At 26.7% G+C, this 18,424-nt stretch overlaps 1 protein-coding gene and 1 pseudogene across 1 annotated transcript; both read right to left on the minus strand.

The window, feature by feature from the left end:
• Positions 1-6,036: 6,036 nt before the first annotated feature.
• On the minus strand, positions 6,037-6,860 carry LOC111274084 (uncharacterized). Its single transcript, XM_089755625.1, has one exon. It carries the CDS (start codon positions 6,762-6,764, stop codon positions 6,210-6,212), a length of 555 nt encoding a protein of 184 aa, XP_089611751.1. The 5' UTR covers positions 6,765-6,860; the 3' UTR covers positions 6,037-6,209.
• Positions 6,861-16,401: 9,541 nt separating this feature from the next.
• On the minus strand, positions 16,402-18,412 carry LOC111274312 (uncharacterized; annotated as a pseudogene).
• Positions 18,413-18,424: the final 12 nt, after the last annotated feature.

Raw genomic sequence — 18,424 nt, forward strand, 5'->3', positions numbered from 1 at the left:
TGGAAGAAATTAGCAATGGCTTTTATAGCATAATACAAACATATTATAGATTTGGCACTAGACAATATACTCTCCAAAGCATGAAAAAGAATGCCAATGAAAGGTTTAAGGAATGTGCCCAAATGTGAAGAGATATAACTACCCAAGTTTAACCACCGCTTATTGAAAAGAAGATTACAGTTTTATTTGTCAATACGCTTAAAATCTCATATTATCAAAAGATATTGAAAATGCCACAAAAAATTTTACTGATATAATGATTTCTGAAGAGATAATTGAGAATGCGACCAAGAATGGTAAGCTTGAAAGTGGTGATGTAACTAATGTAAAAAAACAAAAAAGGCTATACCAAAATGGAAAGAAGGAGATGCTCAAGTTGTAATTCATGAAGAAAAATAGGTTAGAGGTTTTACCCTATATTATCCTTATCTAATGCACTAACCTTATTATCCAACCATAAACAACATCTCTCCAAGTCATTATGCTTGTCAACCAGTTATGCAGCCACCTAACTTTGCACCTACAAATAAGTCAACTGCTCAACCCAATGACTGAATGAAAAGAGAAAGAGCTCACATAGATCCAATCTTTATAAGATATATTGAACTACTCCCTCAACTCATTAAAAGCCATTTAGTTGCACCAATTTATTTAGAACCTATAAAGCCTTCCTACTCCAAATGGTATAATGCTAATGCTACTTGTGACTATCATTCTAGGATTGCTAGCCATTTTACAAAAAATTACACATCATTGAAGTATAAAGTGCAAAGTTTGGTTAAAGCTTATTTGGCAAACTTTAATCAATAAGTAGGGCTTAGTGTCATTAAAAACCCTTTGCCTAACCACACAAAGGCATTATTTTGAGGAAGTCTATGTAAATGCCTGTCACCTTAAAAACTTTAAGAAATAATACAAGTCTTAAAATATTTTAAAGTCTTTTATTTATCTTTCATCATTTCAATAAAATGACAAATGCATTTTTATTAAATTTTTTCTTTTATTCCATTGCCTTTTTATATCCTTTCATATTTCACAAATCCTTATGTTTTATAATGAATGTTCAGACAATCAAGACAATAATTCAGGATTTAATTTTGAAAGCATCATTTATATTGGTAAGATTGATAAATTGAGACTTTTAATATAATAGGATCACTAAGAAAATAAATTTTAATGAAGTGAGTTAAATCTAGTAATGAGTTTCACCAATGAAAGTAATGTAATATGTGTGATTTTTGTGATAGTTCATTCATAAGTTTGCTATTAGTCAATAAATATTTTTCATTGAAAGTATTCATATTTGAAATAAGAAATGGCCATCTTTTTTTTACTCTTCATACAATGATTAAAAATATCCATTTACTATCCCTTTTGAGCCCATTGAATTCTTTTTTAAAAGAAACCTAACAAAAAATCACCCTCTACACTGAAGGCCAAAGTTTGAAAAAAGCTTGTTAACAAAAAAGTAAAGGTCCTTAATGATTTCAAGGGTAAAACTCTTGTGCTTGAATCTTTCTTGAAAAATGATGAAAAAGTGTAAAATCAAAAATGAAAGAAAAAATATGAAGAAAAGAAATAAAGAAAAAAAAGAGATAATTGATGAAGAATGCGACAAAAAGCTAAGGTGCTTCACATGATAAGAAATAATCATTTGCTTTATGACCCCTTTAAATACATTTTGGGCATGTTTTATCCATTTATTTCATAATGCCTCACCTTAGCATACATTATGTACCTTAAAAATCCATTTTGATTGAATGTAAATATTCAAGTTGAAGAATCATGTATTGAACTAAGACATACTTATAGCAAGATTATTTGAGATTTTTATCATTGATGGATAAAGGGAAAGGGAAATGAAAAGAAAAAAACGTGCAAAAAAAAAAGAGAGATGTGGAAAAAAAAAGAATGACAAAGAAGAAAAAAGAAAAAGAAAGAAAGGAAAAAGGAAAAAAAAAAAGAAAAACTTAAATTGAAAACTCAAAAGGGTGATTTAAGTGAAAAAAATTTGAGATAAAAACTTGAAAACAACTTCATATCATTTAAAGATCCTAGGGGATATGGCTAATGCATGGGTTGATCAACTCAAAGATAAAGAATATCAATGAAATGAGTTTTTGAAAAAGAATTCAAAATTAATTTGTTTAAAATTGCCTAGATATTCATTGTTTTAAATGTTATGAACCCTTCCAAGTACTTATCTTGGTAATTGACTTTGAAATGGTTTCCTTGCTTATTTATTTTTTGTCAAACGTGTTCTTATAATAAATATCATTTCTTTGATTTTATTTGTTCCTCACTATTTATTTTTCCTTTCCCATGATGAATTAAAAAAATGTGATGGATTACATTTGTCATCAAATTGAAATGATGATGAATGAATAAATTATTGATATGAAAGATTTTTTCATTATTTCCAAAAGATAATTGAAAATGACTAAGGCATCTTGAAAAATACACTAGAATAATGAGAAAGTTTGAAAGGATGTTGATCCTTACGGTTTATAAATAGGAAAAAAAAAACATTCCAAATGTTGTGATCAAGTGATGAAACTAGTGAAAGAAAGTTTTAGGACACAAATCAGTTGATACATGTGCTGGTTAGTTCTAAAAGAACTAAAAATAAACATAATGGAAAGCTAAAAAATGAGAGAAAACATGAAAAAAAGTCGTGAGAACCATTTACCATAAGTACAGATACATGCCATTGACTTTTGCATTTCATGTATTGCTTTCATTGCATTCATGGAGAACATTGCATATATCATCTTTCTTTGCATTCATTATGCATGATTGAAAAATAGGAAAAAAATGAAAGTTTGAATTTTGAAATTGAATTTTGAAATTTTGTAAAATATTTTCATTCATTGCATCTATTTATTACATAAGCTTGAAAAGCAGAAAGGAGAAAATAGATGTTAAGAGACATTGGAATATGATTAATGATGATCTAGTTGTAGTGAAAGAAATCACTTTAAGGTAAGAATTTTTTAAAATTCCAATGCCTTTGTTAATGATGAACTATTTCAAATATGAGAAAGGTCTATAAGACCTCAGAGCATAATCTTGAAAATTTTAGTTTTATTTTTCAAAAGTTTTAAAGCCTCGATGGGGGAGCACTTTAAATTTCAAAAATTTTGAAGCCCTGGTAGGGGAGCTCTTCTATTTTCCAAAGTTTTGAAGCTCGACGGTGGAACATTTTAAATTTCCAAAGTTCCAAAGCCTCGATGGGGAGTATTTTAAATTTTTAAAGTTTTAAAACCTCGGTGGGGGAGCATTTTAAATTTTCAAAATTTCAAAACCCCTGATGAGAAAAACATTTTTTTTTTTGAAAATTTCAAAGCCTCTGATGAGGGAAAACATTTTAAAATTTTCAAAGTTTCAGAACCTCTATTGAAAGGAACATTTAATTTTCAAACTTTCAAAACCTCTATTGAGAATGAGCCCTTTTTTATTTTTCTTAACCCAAATAAAATGGACTTTTTTTGTCTTTGTATAATTCCTATAATATGCAAAAAGAGGTAGTTGTAAACATCTAATTTTGTCCGAGGTCTTTTTTATATTATTAGATCTCGAATTGCATTATTGGGTTTTAAAAGCTATTTTTAAAATCCAAATTTAAATACCCAAAAACATTTTTTAAAATTTTGTTATTTGATAAAAAAAAAAGAAACGCAAATTATGATTTTTTTAAAGATTGTGATTTTATTTAAATTTAAAATTTAAAAATTGAGTTTAATTTTGGTAATTCTTAGGAATTAAGTTTTTACAAGAAAGGCAAGATCTTGATAGATTTAGTTTACATTAAAATTTTTCAAATTGAAAAGGGATTCAATCCCTATATAAAAGAACTCAATTATTAATAAAAAATCAATGCCAATCAAAGAATCAAGAAGTAAAAGAAAAAGCAACACAAAGTTTTGAATTTTGATAAAAAATTTCTCAGTCAGAAGGAGAAAAAAGATCACCAAGCAAAAAAAAAAGACAGCCACATACAAGAAAATAGATCAATCAAGCAAAATTTTTCTTGTCAGTAGGCTTTATTTTAGATTGATCCAAGAGCATTGGTTAGGTACACTTTCTTTTATGGTATTATATTTATTTGTTATTTAATGTGGTTTAATGTAATATTTATGGTAATAATTTTTCATGAGATTTTTTTTGCTAGTTTTTTTACTTCTTTGTTTATTTCTATATTTATTTATTCATTATTTATTTTTATTTAGGTTTTATTTTTTAAATTTATTTAATTGATGTAAATTAAAATTGAATTATATTTTTTTAGAAAAGTGTAAATATATTATTTTATGATTAGAAACTTGTAAATGTGCTTGTATCAATTTTTGTATGATAATATTGTGTAAATAAATAAAAGGAATTTAAACTTGATTTTCATAAGATATTTAATAAATCTGATAACAGAGCTTTTTTAAGTGAACAATGAATTTATTTTGTATACTCTTGACATGAGGATTGTTTTTTTTTTTTTCTTTTTTGGTAAAAGCTTAGAGACTTTCTTCCAATATTTTAAATATTGAAATTGATCATAAAACATCTTTGATTAAAGCTTAAATAAAATAACATGTGATTAATTTGATATCAATATTGGGAATAATGGGTTGCTAAAACCTTCTCTGTATATGACCAACTCACGAACTTAGTTCCATTGATATAGATCAAAACTTTTTTTTTTAGGGTCCTTTAATTTAAATTCAGAGTAATCTTTAAAAAGATAAATTCATATAGGTAGCCAATTGCACCTAGATAAAAAAAAATTGGTGGTGACTTCACATTTTTTGTACCTAATAAGTAGGATATCAAACTTGAACATTATGACATAAATGAATTTAAATATGTTCTTGAATTTTACTAAAAAATAAAAATAAATTCTTAACTTTTTATTAAATAAAATGAAGGCTGTTACCTTTTATTTTATTGTAATTAAAATCTTATTACTATAAAACATTTAACTTTTTGTTAAAAATTTATTAGTTGGATGATATGTACTTTATATAAATTCTTACTTAGATAAATAACAACAAAAAAAAAAATAATCAAATGATATTCAATCAATTTATAAATTTAAGAATGATTAAATCATAATTTAGATTGCATCACATAAGATCACATTATTTATTCATTAATTTTTTAAAGATGTATATATTTTTTAAATTTTAAAACAATTGAATGTAACTTAATTTGTTAATATTACAACGTAAAAAATGTTTATATGTATATATAATATGAATTACTATATGAATATAATCCCACTAAAATTATTTTCTGACCACGCCACTGATCCTTGTATCAATAAACTATAAAAATTAATTTTTTTTCCTCTTTCCCTTTGTTTTTTCTTTTTATTTTTCTTCCTTTTCTGCCAAATATAGCTGTGATCAAACCTTATAATAATGCTCGTAGTTAATCATAGTCAATTTAGTCAATATATTACGTATTTTACTCGTACTATCGTATAGTAGTACTATATTTACATCTAAGATTTCAATGTTTTAATATATTTATTAAAATTAATGATTGGATGTAACATGTAATCAAGTCATCTTTTTCTCTTACTTGTCCTCAGCTCCTAACCAGCTAAGGCAAGATCATGAATTTCATCCAGATGTGAGAGCTGCGTTGGCAATCATGCACAAAAACGATAAAAAAAAAATTATATAAAGGTCATATAGTAAAAATTATAAATAATTTTAATAAAAAAAATATATTTTATATTTTTATATCGACATAAATTATAATAAATAATTTTTTTATAAAATATAATATAAATATATAAATCATAAAATTTTGGATTATTTATATGTATATATTCGAGCTAAAAAGCCATGAACAATTAATATAACAAAATCTAAATTCCCGATTGTAACTATATATATTGGTGTGTTGGTAATTGTACCATTGGCAACCATTTTCCAAACCAAATCAAAAATGGATCTCAAATGTGGTGATCATCATGAAAAAACAGAAAAATTTTCAAAATTTTTTTCCCAATTAAATTTAGAATTAATGCTAGAATCATGATATAATTATCTATTTTTCTGAATATAATTAGAAGAAAAATCTTCTTATTCAAACAATCTTTCTACCTTTGATCTTTGCCTTACACAAAACTAGAAAAGAAAATTCAAGGTAAAGCTAACAAAAAAAAAAGAAAAAGAAAGAAAAAAGGGATCAAAGATTCAAAGCGTTCATCTACACATTTGAGGATGATGAGAAGGTGTGAGCTCACAATCTGGAGAGTAGCAACCAACGATTTCTTTGTCAACATTGAAGCCGAAGTCATGTAAGAAGAGAGCATCTTTTTTAAGTTCAACCATCTTCAAGATCTTCTCAAAGGTGGAAACCTCACAAGGGATCTTTAACACACCTTCCTGTTGAAACCCAAACTCCTCTTCCGCTTTTCTTAGCAGAATCCCAAATGCTTGGTGACCCAAGTACTCTGTTGGTATGATGAATCGCTTCAGCTCTTTTCCTACGCAAACAGCTAGGAACCCTTTCGGGACAACCTCACCTGACCCTGACCCTGCCGAAACGTCTGTGAAAGATAGTGTTCTCTTAAAGAATTTGATACTTCTACTACCGCCACCGCTGGTGCTGGTGGTCGGATGAGAGGAGGAGCTGCTGCTGCTGCTGCTATTGTTGTTGATGCTGTTCTTTGGTGCATTTGCTAACTTTTTCCACTTCTTGAGGATCTGTTGAAGCCTGACTATCTCCCTGATCTTGTTAGACTTTTTGGAATCCATCAATAAGTGAAATTTTCTGCAAATAAACTCAGCTACGTCTAGGTCTAGCTTTCTCTCCCTCGTGTGAATGAATTATTTCCAATGGGAGGTGGAGCTCAGATATGTAGAATTAATAGAAGCTGGAGCCTGGAGAGAGGTGCTTGGCAACACGTTTAATTTTTATAAATAAAAAATAATATTTCAATTCACATATAATTAATTGAATAAAAACATATTTTGGTTTATTATATTATAAAAAAAATAATACTAGTGGTACTACAGTACACATGCATTGAAGGCAGGGTAGACGTCGGTTAAAGTTGAAAAGCAACTGCCTCAAGAGTCAGAAGTACATCTTTGGTTTGTTTAATCCCAAGACGAGTAGTTTTCCAGATTTTTCAGCTGTCTTTATCCTTGCTCTTGAAAGTCCAGTTTTTCTTAAATATAGATAGTTCTAGATACAGTGGTATATAATGTAAAAATAATACAGAAAATAAAAATAATATAATTTAATGTTTGATAAAAATTAATATAAATCTTGTAAAAATTAAAATATATATTTTATATTTAATAATATAATAATTTTTATATTTTATATTTATTTAATATAAAATAAATATAAATATATAACTAATCAATTTTTTTTTTTTCTCCCCTCCGAAGAAGTTTAAGAAATGGGATTCTAAGGAAGATGTAAAAATGTTTGGCATGCAACTGAGATCACATGGAGAAGGGTGTAATTTAATGCAAATGGATTCCGATGCAACTGCTCTCTCAACAGTCAAAACCACATAGGAAATTATTAAGTCATCAGTTTGTCTTGGCATATGTGTCCATTTAATGTTATTAATTACTGATTATTCAAATCTGTTTATTGGATTTTGGGTAATGCTTAGATGATGGCAACTCAACAAATTCCACGTGTGATTTCTGATTACCACCTGATTTGGCTTCTGACATATTAAGCAAGTTGACAACATCACTTAATAATTTCTTTTATATATACACGTACGATATAGAACATCAAAGGACTTTTTTCTATTTAAAGAAATTATTCATCATATGTGCTCCACTTTACTTCTCCACGGATATCTTGAATTACTATTTGTTTTTATAATGGATCTAGAAATACTGACTAAAAATTATTAAATTATTTTTGTTTGAGATTTTTTTTTTATTTTTTAGCCTTAAGTTATTGGTTTTGTAAGAGTTATTAATTATTATATAGGGGTAAAAATATTTTCATAAGTTATATAGCTTGTATATAAGTCTTGAAAAGCTTATATCCCTAATATAATAATTAAATAATTTATAATTATTTACTCTTACAATTAATTACTAAAAAAATCCATAGAAAAAAAATAGAGTGTCCGTAATAAATGCTATATTTTTTCTTAACATTGTCAAAAACTAGAAGAATGAATAAAAGATATGTGTAAAAAAAGTTTAAAAGGGAAAAGCAAATTAAAAATTGAAGGAAAAAGGAAAAAAGATAAAAAAAAAAATGGAGGAAGACGTAATAATTAAGAAAACAAAACATGGATCACTAATCACTGGCCCAATTTGCAGTATTAAATAAATTAAGATGTAATAATGGGAGTTAATAATTTGGTCAAAGTTCAAAGGAAATTGTCATGTCGTACGCTTTCATGTTGTTTAATTTTTAAGCATCAAGATTAATTAATTAATTAATTATTATGGGTATGAGTTGTTTTTGTTTATTGTTAATTATTTTCTTTTGAATGAAAGACATTTTTTGTGAAATATTTTGAATCCAATACTTAATTTATTAGTTTATATAATTATTTTAAAAAATTATATTTAATAATTTTAAATTTTACTTCTTACAATATTGTTTTATGTTTAAATTACTATTTTCTTTGTAAAAAACCCTATAATATTCCGCTCCTCTTATCGAGAAAGGTGTAAAATTAATAAATACATATGTAGGTTTTACCATTTCACATGATCAAGGCCATTAAATCTAAACACCATCTCCAATAAAAAAAAATTGACAAACCCACTTTAATTTAATTCTCTCTCTGATTTGAGACTAAAGCATGGAACACAATTTTTATATTAATTTAAAGCAATATCTTATTAAGATTTATTTAAAACAACTATATTATTAATATGATAAATAAAAAACTAGTGATAATTTTCTAATCCTGCTTGAATTTTTAGTAGGATTAGAAGGTTTCCAAGATAACTACATATAACTATATATAATATGATAAATAAAAAGGAAAGCTCAAGTCTTATATATATATATATATATATATATATAAAGTTCACAAATTAAGATTAATTATTTTTATTAGATTAATAAGCAAAATTCATCGATATTATAATGCTTAACATAATAAATTTCAACAGCATACAGAGGCAGATCCATAGTTAAGGTAGAATGTTTATGGACATATTCAAAAATTAAAAAGTTAAAAAATTTTGAAAAAAAAAATTTAACACTTTTTCTATCGAAAGAATTGATAAAGCCGTCAGTAATTTTTTATTAAATAATTGTTTAGTTTCATATATTGAGAAGAATATATTTAATAGTATGTCTTTTTTTTTTTTTAAATATGAAAATTTGTTGTGAACAATTATAATAAAATAACAATAAATTATTTCAATTTTTTATTTATAATTTTATATATTATAAGTTGATACTTTAAAAAAATTTAAATCTGCCCCTGATATAATATAATATAATATATATATTATTAATTTATTAAATGTATATAATAGTGACATGATAAAGAGGGAGGGGCCAAGGGGGAGAGAGTGATTAAAAGCATAGAAAGGTTTTTTTTTAAATTTTTTTACATATAAAGTCATACTCTAAGAATAGAAGAAATTTTAAGTGTTAAAATTTAAATTTTAGATGTGATGAATGTCACTTTTTAAGAATAATTACATAAATTAATTGAATTAAATCTTGGGTTCAAAGTATGAAAAATTATCTCATTTATATACATATATATACATAATATATATACATATATATATTATGTATATGTATTTATATATTATGTATATAATACGTGATGTTCTTGTGTCCCATGTCCATGTATGATGGATGCTTTCATTATATTGAAAGAGCACAACAATGATTGCTGTGGGTATCTGAATATGATTGTTTTCAACTTTCACTGCCGCCGAAAGGCAGAGGCAGAGAGACCAAGAAGCAAGTGGAGTGAATAGGGTCGCTTACCTTCATACAAATTAAGGTTCAAATTCAGTATATAGCAGCTGCAGCAGCCAGTAGCAAATAATGAATTGAAATCAGTGCTCTGCAGATTATAATCGATCCCTCCAATCATTCACTGCCACCTTCATCATCATAATTATGTTTCTCTAAGCTGTATTTTGTCTCTGTTTATACCAAACTAAACAATCCACTTACCCCACTATCGATCACATTGGTAAAACAATTTCAACTTAAATAAATGATCGAGTTTATGAATTTTTTTAAAGCTTTAAAAGTAAAGAATTGAAAATGCTACAAGTTAGGAAGAAAACGAGAAAGCTTATTGATTCTTGTAACTCAATAAAATTGCGCCAACTTGATATATAAAAAAAAAAATGATGATTGCTCGAATGCTTTGATGTTTATAGATTTCAGGTAACTTTAAATTATGATTAATTAATTGTAATGATTTGGATAAAATTTGCCACATGCCGTTCATTAATTGGCCAAAAGTTGTTGACTTTGACCAAAAAAATCCACCTCACTAACTAAATTTCATGTCATCTCCCTTGTCAAGTTACCTCTATTTTGCCATACGTCTCTTTTTCATTTAGGCTGCATTTTTGGTGTAAACACAAACCCAAATTTTTTTTAAACAGAAAAGTGAAAGATACTGCTTACCATATCTCATGCCTTAGGTTTTACAACTCCTTATGGTAGATCAATTAATACATAATAATTTCAAATCAATAAAATGTTTAGTTAATTATATAATTAGCTTTTTATAAATATATTGAGTTTTACAATCTCAATCTCTATTGAAAAATATTATTGACATTAATAAATAATATGATAAAAAAATTATTTATATGAATAATATCTATAATTTTCTTCGTCGCCAACAACAAATCAATAATCAATAATCATTATTCGAAAACCTCTATCTCAAACAAGCAACAAAATCACCTAAATAGCATCTTATGTTACTGCATCCTAGCCAAAGTTCTTTCTTTTCTCGTTATCATGAAATTATTGCTTCTTATGTTAATTTTTTTGAATAATTCCTTTTATTGATAAATATATATCTTGTGCCCCTAAGAGTGATGAGGTGAGCAGTAAAACAAGAAGAAAAAAAACTCCTTTTAATTACCAGTATAATGTTGTTTTTTGTTTTTATATACATTTGTTATTTGCATTTTAAAAAAAAAAAAGTAAAAATCGTGTTTAAATAAAAAAAAAAAAGTGCATGTTAATATTATTAAAAGACTATCATACATAAAATATGTATGTAAAAATATAAAGAAGAAGACCTTTGGAAGATGTTCCAAGAAATATGGCCAATCTCGCTCTTTCCAAGAGAAAAAAAAAATTACATTAAATTCACATGGCAGACAATATTATGAAATTACAATTACGTAACTAATGTGGCTGAAAATAATGTATGCCATGTGCTTAGCCATATCCTGCAGTTTTTGCCTTGTTTTTCTCTTCTTTTTTTTTTTTTTTTCCTTTTAGGAAACGTAATGATCATGCCCTACTCTTTCATTTTCGTACATGAGGATTTGTTGGATCTATAGATGTATTTAAAGGAGTGTTTGATTTTCAAAATCTTAGATTTAAAAAAAAATATGAATTTTTTATAAGAAATAATTTTTCATGGTATGAGATTATTAGATTCTTATGTTTGATTCGGAGAAATTTCAAATTACTTAAACATGTATTTTTATTATAATATCCTTCACTACAAAAAAAAAAACAAATTGTCAATAAAAACAATAGACAATTAATACATTTCAACTCTTAAAATGTAGTATTTTGAGTGCCCAAATATAGAAAAAAATATTAATTAATTACTACCTTAAGTTCATCCAAGAAATGCATGAAATAATTCATAATTATTGCGTTTCAAAGCTAAAGAATGCTATATTAGAGTGGTTTAAAAAAAATTTCATTATTAATTACTACATTTCTATTCCAAGAAAAGTAGTAGATATGACAATTAATGCTTATGAAATGTAGTAAATACGACAATTAATGCATATGAAATCATAGAATATAAAAAATAATTACTGCATTTAACTTTAAAGAAATGCAATAATTAATTATACACATGGTTTAAAAAATGAACAATTATTACACTTTGCTTCGAAGAAACGTAGTAATTAATTATACACATGTTACATTACAATAAACAATTATTACATTTCTATTAAAAGAAATGCAGTAATTGAGCTTTAATTAAAAAATACAATAGAAACCCTAACCCCAAAATCCAATCGATTTTACTTTTACATAAGATAAATCTTGAACCCCAAAACCCTTAGTCGAACCCTAAACCAGAAAATCCTAGATCGTCCCCTTGGTGCTTTGTTTCCATCGTCGCCATCACCACAGCGATCCCTTACCATCAATTAAGGTAAAAATGGGTTTATTTTTCATATATATTAAGAAAAATCTACTGTCTACTTTTTTTGCCTAAATATCCCATAAATATGTCAACTATTGATTGAATAATTTTCAAACAATAAGCATTGAAACTCATTTTTTAAACTTAAAATCAAAGATATATCATTTTCGTTCATTAATTTATTGTAAACAATGGTTTACATCTCTGTCATATTGATTAACTATATTTTAATATTTTGATTGTCAATGAAATCTTAGTAGTGGAACATTTAAAAGAATAAAAATCAAAAATGTTTTAAACCTTAGTCATATTTACTATGTAGGTGCTAAAATTTTTTTTTTCTCCTCTAGTGTGCATGAAATTCTAATGTTGTTCCAATTTTTCTATTCAAATTTTAATGTGATTCCAGTGTTCTTCACAAAAGATATTAAAAATTCATTTTTTTTGCACACATAAAAAAAATCCTATATAGGTCGTGATATCGTAATCTAAATTATTTTAACCAAATTGCATGTTCTCGAATGGTGATGTTATAAGATCATAAAAGAAATTAATCTCTAATCTGTAAATTAATTTTATTTTTTTCTTTTATAGTGACAAATATGAAAAAATCTGTCACGATATAAGATTCTACAGCAATGAAAAGCTTACTTAAAATAGGAAATTTGCCTCATAATGGTTAAATTACTAAAGTTGAATTTGGTTTTTGACATGAAAGGTGAAAATTTCTTTTATTGCTGATTATTAGCATTTATGTACATGTATAAATCAATTTATGTATTTATATTCAATATATATAAGTTATGCTCATGTCATTCCATATTTAAATTGCTTGATATATTCAATATATGTATTTGTTGATAATGTCATTCCATATTTAAATTCGTATAAATTAGTTGATATTATGACTTCTAAAGAACACATATCTACCTCAATCAAACATGAAAAAGAACATGGTTTTAACACATCCTCTTTGTAAAAAATAAAAGATAAGGGACATAGTAAGTTGATTGAAGTAATCGAGAAAAACATGTTAAATTCAATGTGGATGGGCAGTCTATGTTAAATGGTGAAGCAAAGATGGCTAGCTATATTGGACGTGTCATCCGACAAACAATATCCATTAACTATGATAGTTAGAGGAAGGTTTTAGCATATTCAAAAGACTATATAAGGGATTCGATTGAGGTAAGTTATAATAAACAAGTAGATTCTTATCAATCATTTATGTCTATAATTTATGGAATACAATTACACTCTTGTTGACATCTTTTAATATAATCTTTTAAAGAACATTTTGATGTATTAGTTGAGTATACGAAGGTTGTTTTGAAATCTGTCAAACTGAAATTCAGAGACTTTAAAAATAGATTAACAACAAATTTTATTTTACCATTTGTTGATAATGTTGAATTGTTGGCTTATTCCCCATCAACATATTTAGATGTTATCTATGATAAAAAGTGAGAGAAGTTTGTTTTAGCTCATTTATCAAATAAATTCAGCGTATACATAGCAAACTTCGTTTGCTTTTATTGATTTGATATTCATCAATCTCATATACGGTTATTCAATTTAGAGCGAACTACAAGCTAAACCATTTGTTATTGATTTTGTTTTTTGCAAAAAATAAAAGTAGCTTAAAAGAAAATAAGAGCTCAAAAAGTATATCACTATTGAGTATTGAAAAAAGTGTATACAAATGTGACGCATAAACTTGTAAGTATTTTATATTAGTTATTATACACATAGTTTATGATTTTTAAATTCATTTAATAAAGTTGCCAATTTATTTTTTTATATGGTTGTAGGAAACATCCTATCTAAGCACTAAAATATCGAGATGGGATATTTGAAAAAAATCACAAATGTTAAAATCCAAAATCTATGGAATGAAGCAACTAAACAAATGGCTAAAAAGATTGTAAGTTCATTTTGAAACTATATCTCGTTTGCTACTTCACCATTTATACATGTTAATATATTATATTTATTTATGTTTGCATGTTGTGTTTTAAAATGACATTGCTATAAGATTCATATTCGATGAAATTTCAACTAGTTATAGTGAAGATATGATGACCATTACTTTCAATTCAAATGATAAACTTGGCCATGTTAGGGAGGTTAAGAGCTTTGTTTCTTCAATAACTTGTTTCAAAACTCAACCTAAATCCAACACCTCCAATACTATTGATATTAAACCATAATAAAATAGCAGTAGCAACAAATTAATGAGCAATAGCAATATAGCATGAAATTGCATACTAATTGTCTTTTCAAATCTAACTACTTGATACTTCATAACTCTATTTTTTGTATGATAGACAATGATGTGAAGGAAGCTGATGCTTGTAATCTCCTTTGTGTTTAAAGCAAACAACATAATTTTATTAAACCTCCCCTATCCATTCTACAATTATCTACACTCTATCTATTACTCTAAAAAATCATTGTAGTTAAGTTCAACTCTTTAATCTGTAACCTATCATAAGTGCTAACATCATAAGATAGTCTACGTATTTTTTTAAGTTTCATTACAACTAATGTCACAACAACATAATAGGTTTAACATATGCTCTATCTAGTTCAATTGTAAAATAAGCATTGTTACCAAATGCATCTTCTTTTTAGTGATAAATGAGTCATAACTGTTTAAAAGAAAGATTTTGGTTAATGTTAAAAACATGTGTCGAAAGCAAAAATGTGCATTTCGTAGATGAATCTAAAACACTTAAAAAAAAAAAACCAACAACAAAACATCTGTGGATCAAAGACTAAAATCAAAATGAAGAACATATATGATAAATGTACATCTTTTCAATCAAGATCTAAATGATATTTAAACAAATAAAATAAGAACACATTTAAATCAAAAAAATAATGTAGAACAAATCATAATGTAATAGATAGTAGACACACCATTTATTAATAAATTGAAGATAAACTGAACAGTATAAAGACGAAAGCATAAAAGTTAAAGCTATGTTGGTTGAAACAAAAAAATCTTTGATTAGAGATCTACCATGTTGTCTAAAAAAAGAAAGTGATATTTTTTATTCAACATAGCTTAACTCCAAATACAACATTTCTTATGTCAAAAAAGTTGTAATTGTTATTAAAAATTGGGCTTTTATTTGATTAGACATAAGAATGTTAGTTGTGTCAAAAACTCGATTTTCGAAAAAGAAAAAATTAAAATTTACAAGTCAACAATTCTCGAGTTTCCTTTGATAGAAATGCAATAAATAACTTTTCTTTATTATAAAGCCCTCTATTCTAGTATTTGAAAACTATTATTGAATTTCAAAGCATCCAAACGAAGTATTTAAGTAAGAAAAATTCCAAAAAATGTAATGGTTGTCAAATCTTGCATTTTTGTTCAAAAATACATAGTAATTAATAACAAATACTGCGTTACAAACCCTGAAAAATCACTATTCAATGAGGAAAATATAAAAAAATTAAATACAAGTCAAATACTATGTTTTTGTTAAAATAAACACAATAAACTGCGTTTTTGTTAAAATAATAACAACTAATGCATTTTAAAGCAAAGATATATAATATTTGAGTGGTAAAATAAAAAAGAATACTACTAAAAAAAATTTACTACTCAAATGCTATGTTAAGCTTCCAACAAATTCAATATTTGTGCTATTTGTTTTCTAGTAAAAAATAATTAAGTTAGTAACCATACATTGACTATCAAAAGGATAAAATAGAAAGAAAACATTTTTTATTCAAAGCAAATGTGGGACAAAAGTAGTATTCTCCCGAAATTTTAAAAAATCACAGGAAGAGGTAAATTTCTGATTTTGAGACTTTTGGATACTGTTAGGAATCTAAAATTACCGTAATAATCAAACACCGTGAATCAAACATAAGAATTACATTTTCACAAGTACATACTATAAAGGAAAATCTTAGATTTTTCTAAACCAAACGTCCCTTAAAATAATGTAATTTTACCCTCATTTTTCTTTTAACATGAAGCATGGGAAATTTTATTAAAAATATGTTTAATTTCTTAATCTATATAGTGTTTTTATAGAAAAGTTTCATTCACGAATCTATAGGAAGAATAATAACTCACATTAGTAACATCGATTTTATTATTTTTCACCATTCATAGAAAACAAAACTTGTAAACATAAATTTTGTATTTTAAAATAAGACAACTTCAATTTGGAGTCATAACATCTTTAAAATTATTAAATAAAAAAATCTTATAATTTGATCTTAAATTGAACAAATTTGTTCAAAAAATTTAAGAAATCTTAAAATTTTGGAATTCTATACCAAATTTAAGCATTTTTTAAATTTGTCTTAAATTTAAGGATTTCATGAATTTAATTCCAATTTTGAAAATTAAAAAATTTTTCAATTTAAGAAATTTTGAATCTTGAGACTATGATCTTTGGCTTTTTTTAATTTGTTTATTGTAAAACTAGAGAGCTTGTTCTTTAGATCTTTCATTGTAGATCTCTTTTAAATCTTGTTTTTCATATCTTCGTTTTTAAACTTAGAAGTTCTAGACTTTAGTTCCTTGTATCTTCTTTTTTCCTTAATTACCTTTTTGGATTTGTAAGTTTTATTAGAATTTTAGATTCTACAGACTTTGTTCTTTGGATCTTCTTTCTAATCTTCTTTTTCATCTGATATGAGCCAAATTGTTCAACAAAACGTAATAGTACCTGAGAAGGAAAATGGAGAATGAAGAAGTAGAAAATAGAGGCAGAAGATAGAATCAAAGAAAGAACAAGGTCTGCACTTCCACTAAGAAGACCAGGGAGTACTTTTAAAAGAGCATCAAGATTTTGTTGGGAGAAGTTTCTCGTAGACTTAGCAACATTAGTGGCTTCAGCACAAGTAAATCTTAGGTTGCTTGTCTTACTATCCGCAAAAACAATGACCCTGCAGGCTTTCTAAACATGTTGCACTCATAAAAAAGCAGCTTTTTTAAATAAAAATACCTTCTTTTGTGGAAGATCCAGTTTAGAAAGAAAAGTATGAGCATGATGAATATCTTTTAAGCTTTTTTCTAACTCTGCATAATTCAAACATATTGTCTTCTCATCTCTCTCTAGAAGACCAGACTTTATTACAAGCTCAAACAACTCCCTTGCTCGTTTTAGTTTTAGTTTCCTGTATCTCTTTACAAACTTTGGCAGATAAGTTACCCATATATCCTTCACATGCTGATACTTGAATATAGACACCTCTTTCATACACTTTGAAAGCATTTTCAAAATATTTGTTCTTTTCTAACAAAAATGCATAATTTTTAATAGTTTGTGGCATGGAAGTTCTTAAATCCAGTATTCTCTCTAGACTACTCCAATTGACTCCAAAGTACCCAGACTTTCTTCTTAGTCTACATAGAATGTCCAGAGCCTCGAGGATTTATGGAGTTTCATCTTAACAGGTCCATTCCCGTCAACAGTCACTCTTTGTTTGACCTCTACAGAGGCTCAATTGTGTCACATCTAATCAACTCCAGTGCACCATTGAAATTCTTGTGCCTCAGTTCCATCTCTGCCCACTCAGCCTATACCCTTGTCAATTGATCAACAGTCTTGCAATTTTCTTGGACAACTAGATCAAAAATGACACAAGCATTTGCCAGATCTTTATAGGTCTCATATAGCTTCACAAAAGCCACCCACAAAGTATGGGGTTTTCCAATAGCTTTTATTAGGTCAATCATCCTAACTGCCTCTGTGTAGGTCGTTATTTGCTTGGAGAAGTTCCCTTCAAATAACTTGACCCTATGGTGCCATTGCTCCATTTCTTTTTCCTCATTGTTCAAATCATGTTTTCCATCTTGAGAGCCACCATACCCTCTTCAAAAATATCCCAAGCCTTATCAAACAAATTTCTTTTGATGTAATAATCAACAAAGGAAGTCCAAGGTCTCCTAGCTTCATTGGTAAACTTTTTAATTTCACCTCTGATTATCACATCCACATTGAGCCTGCAACACCTGTGGCACGCGTTTTGTTTTACCCTCTATAGGATAAAATTGATCATTATTCAAAACAGATGCTAATCTCTTGATTGCTTCTTGCCACAGATGCGGAT

The sequence above is a fragment of the Durio zibethinus genome, chromosome 26, assembly GCF_047325235.1.
Source record: "Durio zibethinus cultivar Kanyao isolate XHJ-2024 chromosome 26, ASM4732523v1, whole genome shotgun sequence".
NCBI lineage: Eukaryota > Viridiplantae > Streptophyta > Magnoliopsida > Malvales > Malvaceae > Durio > Durio zibethinus.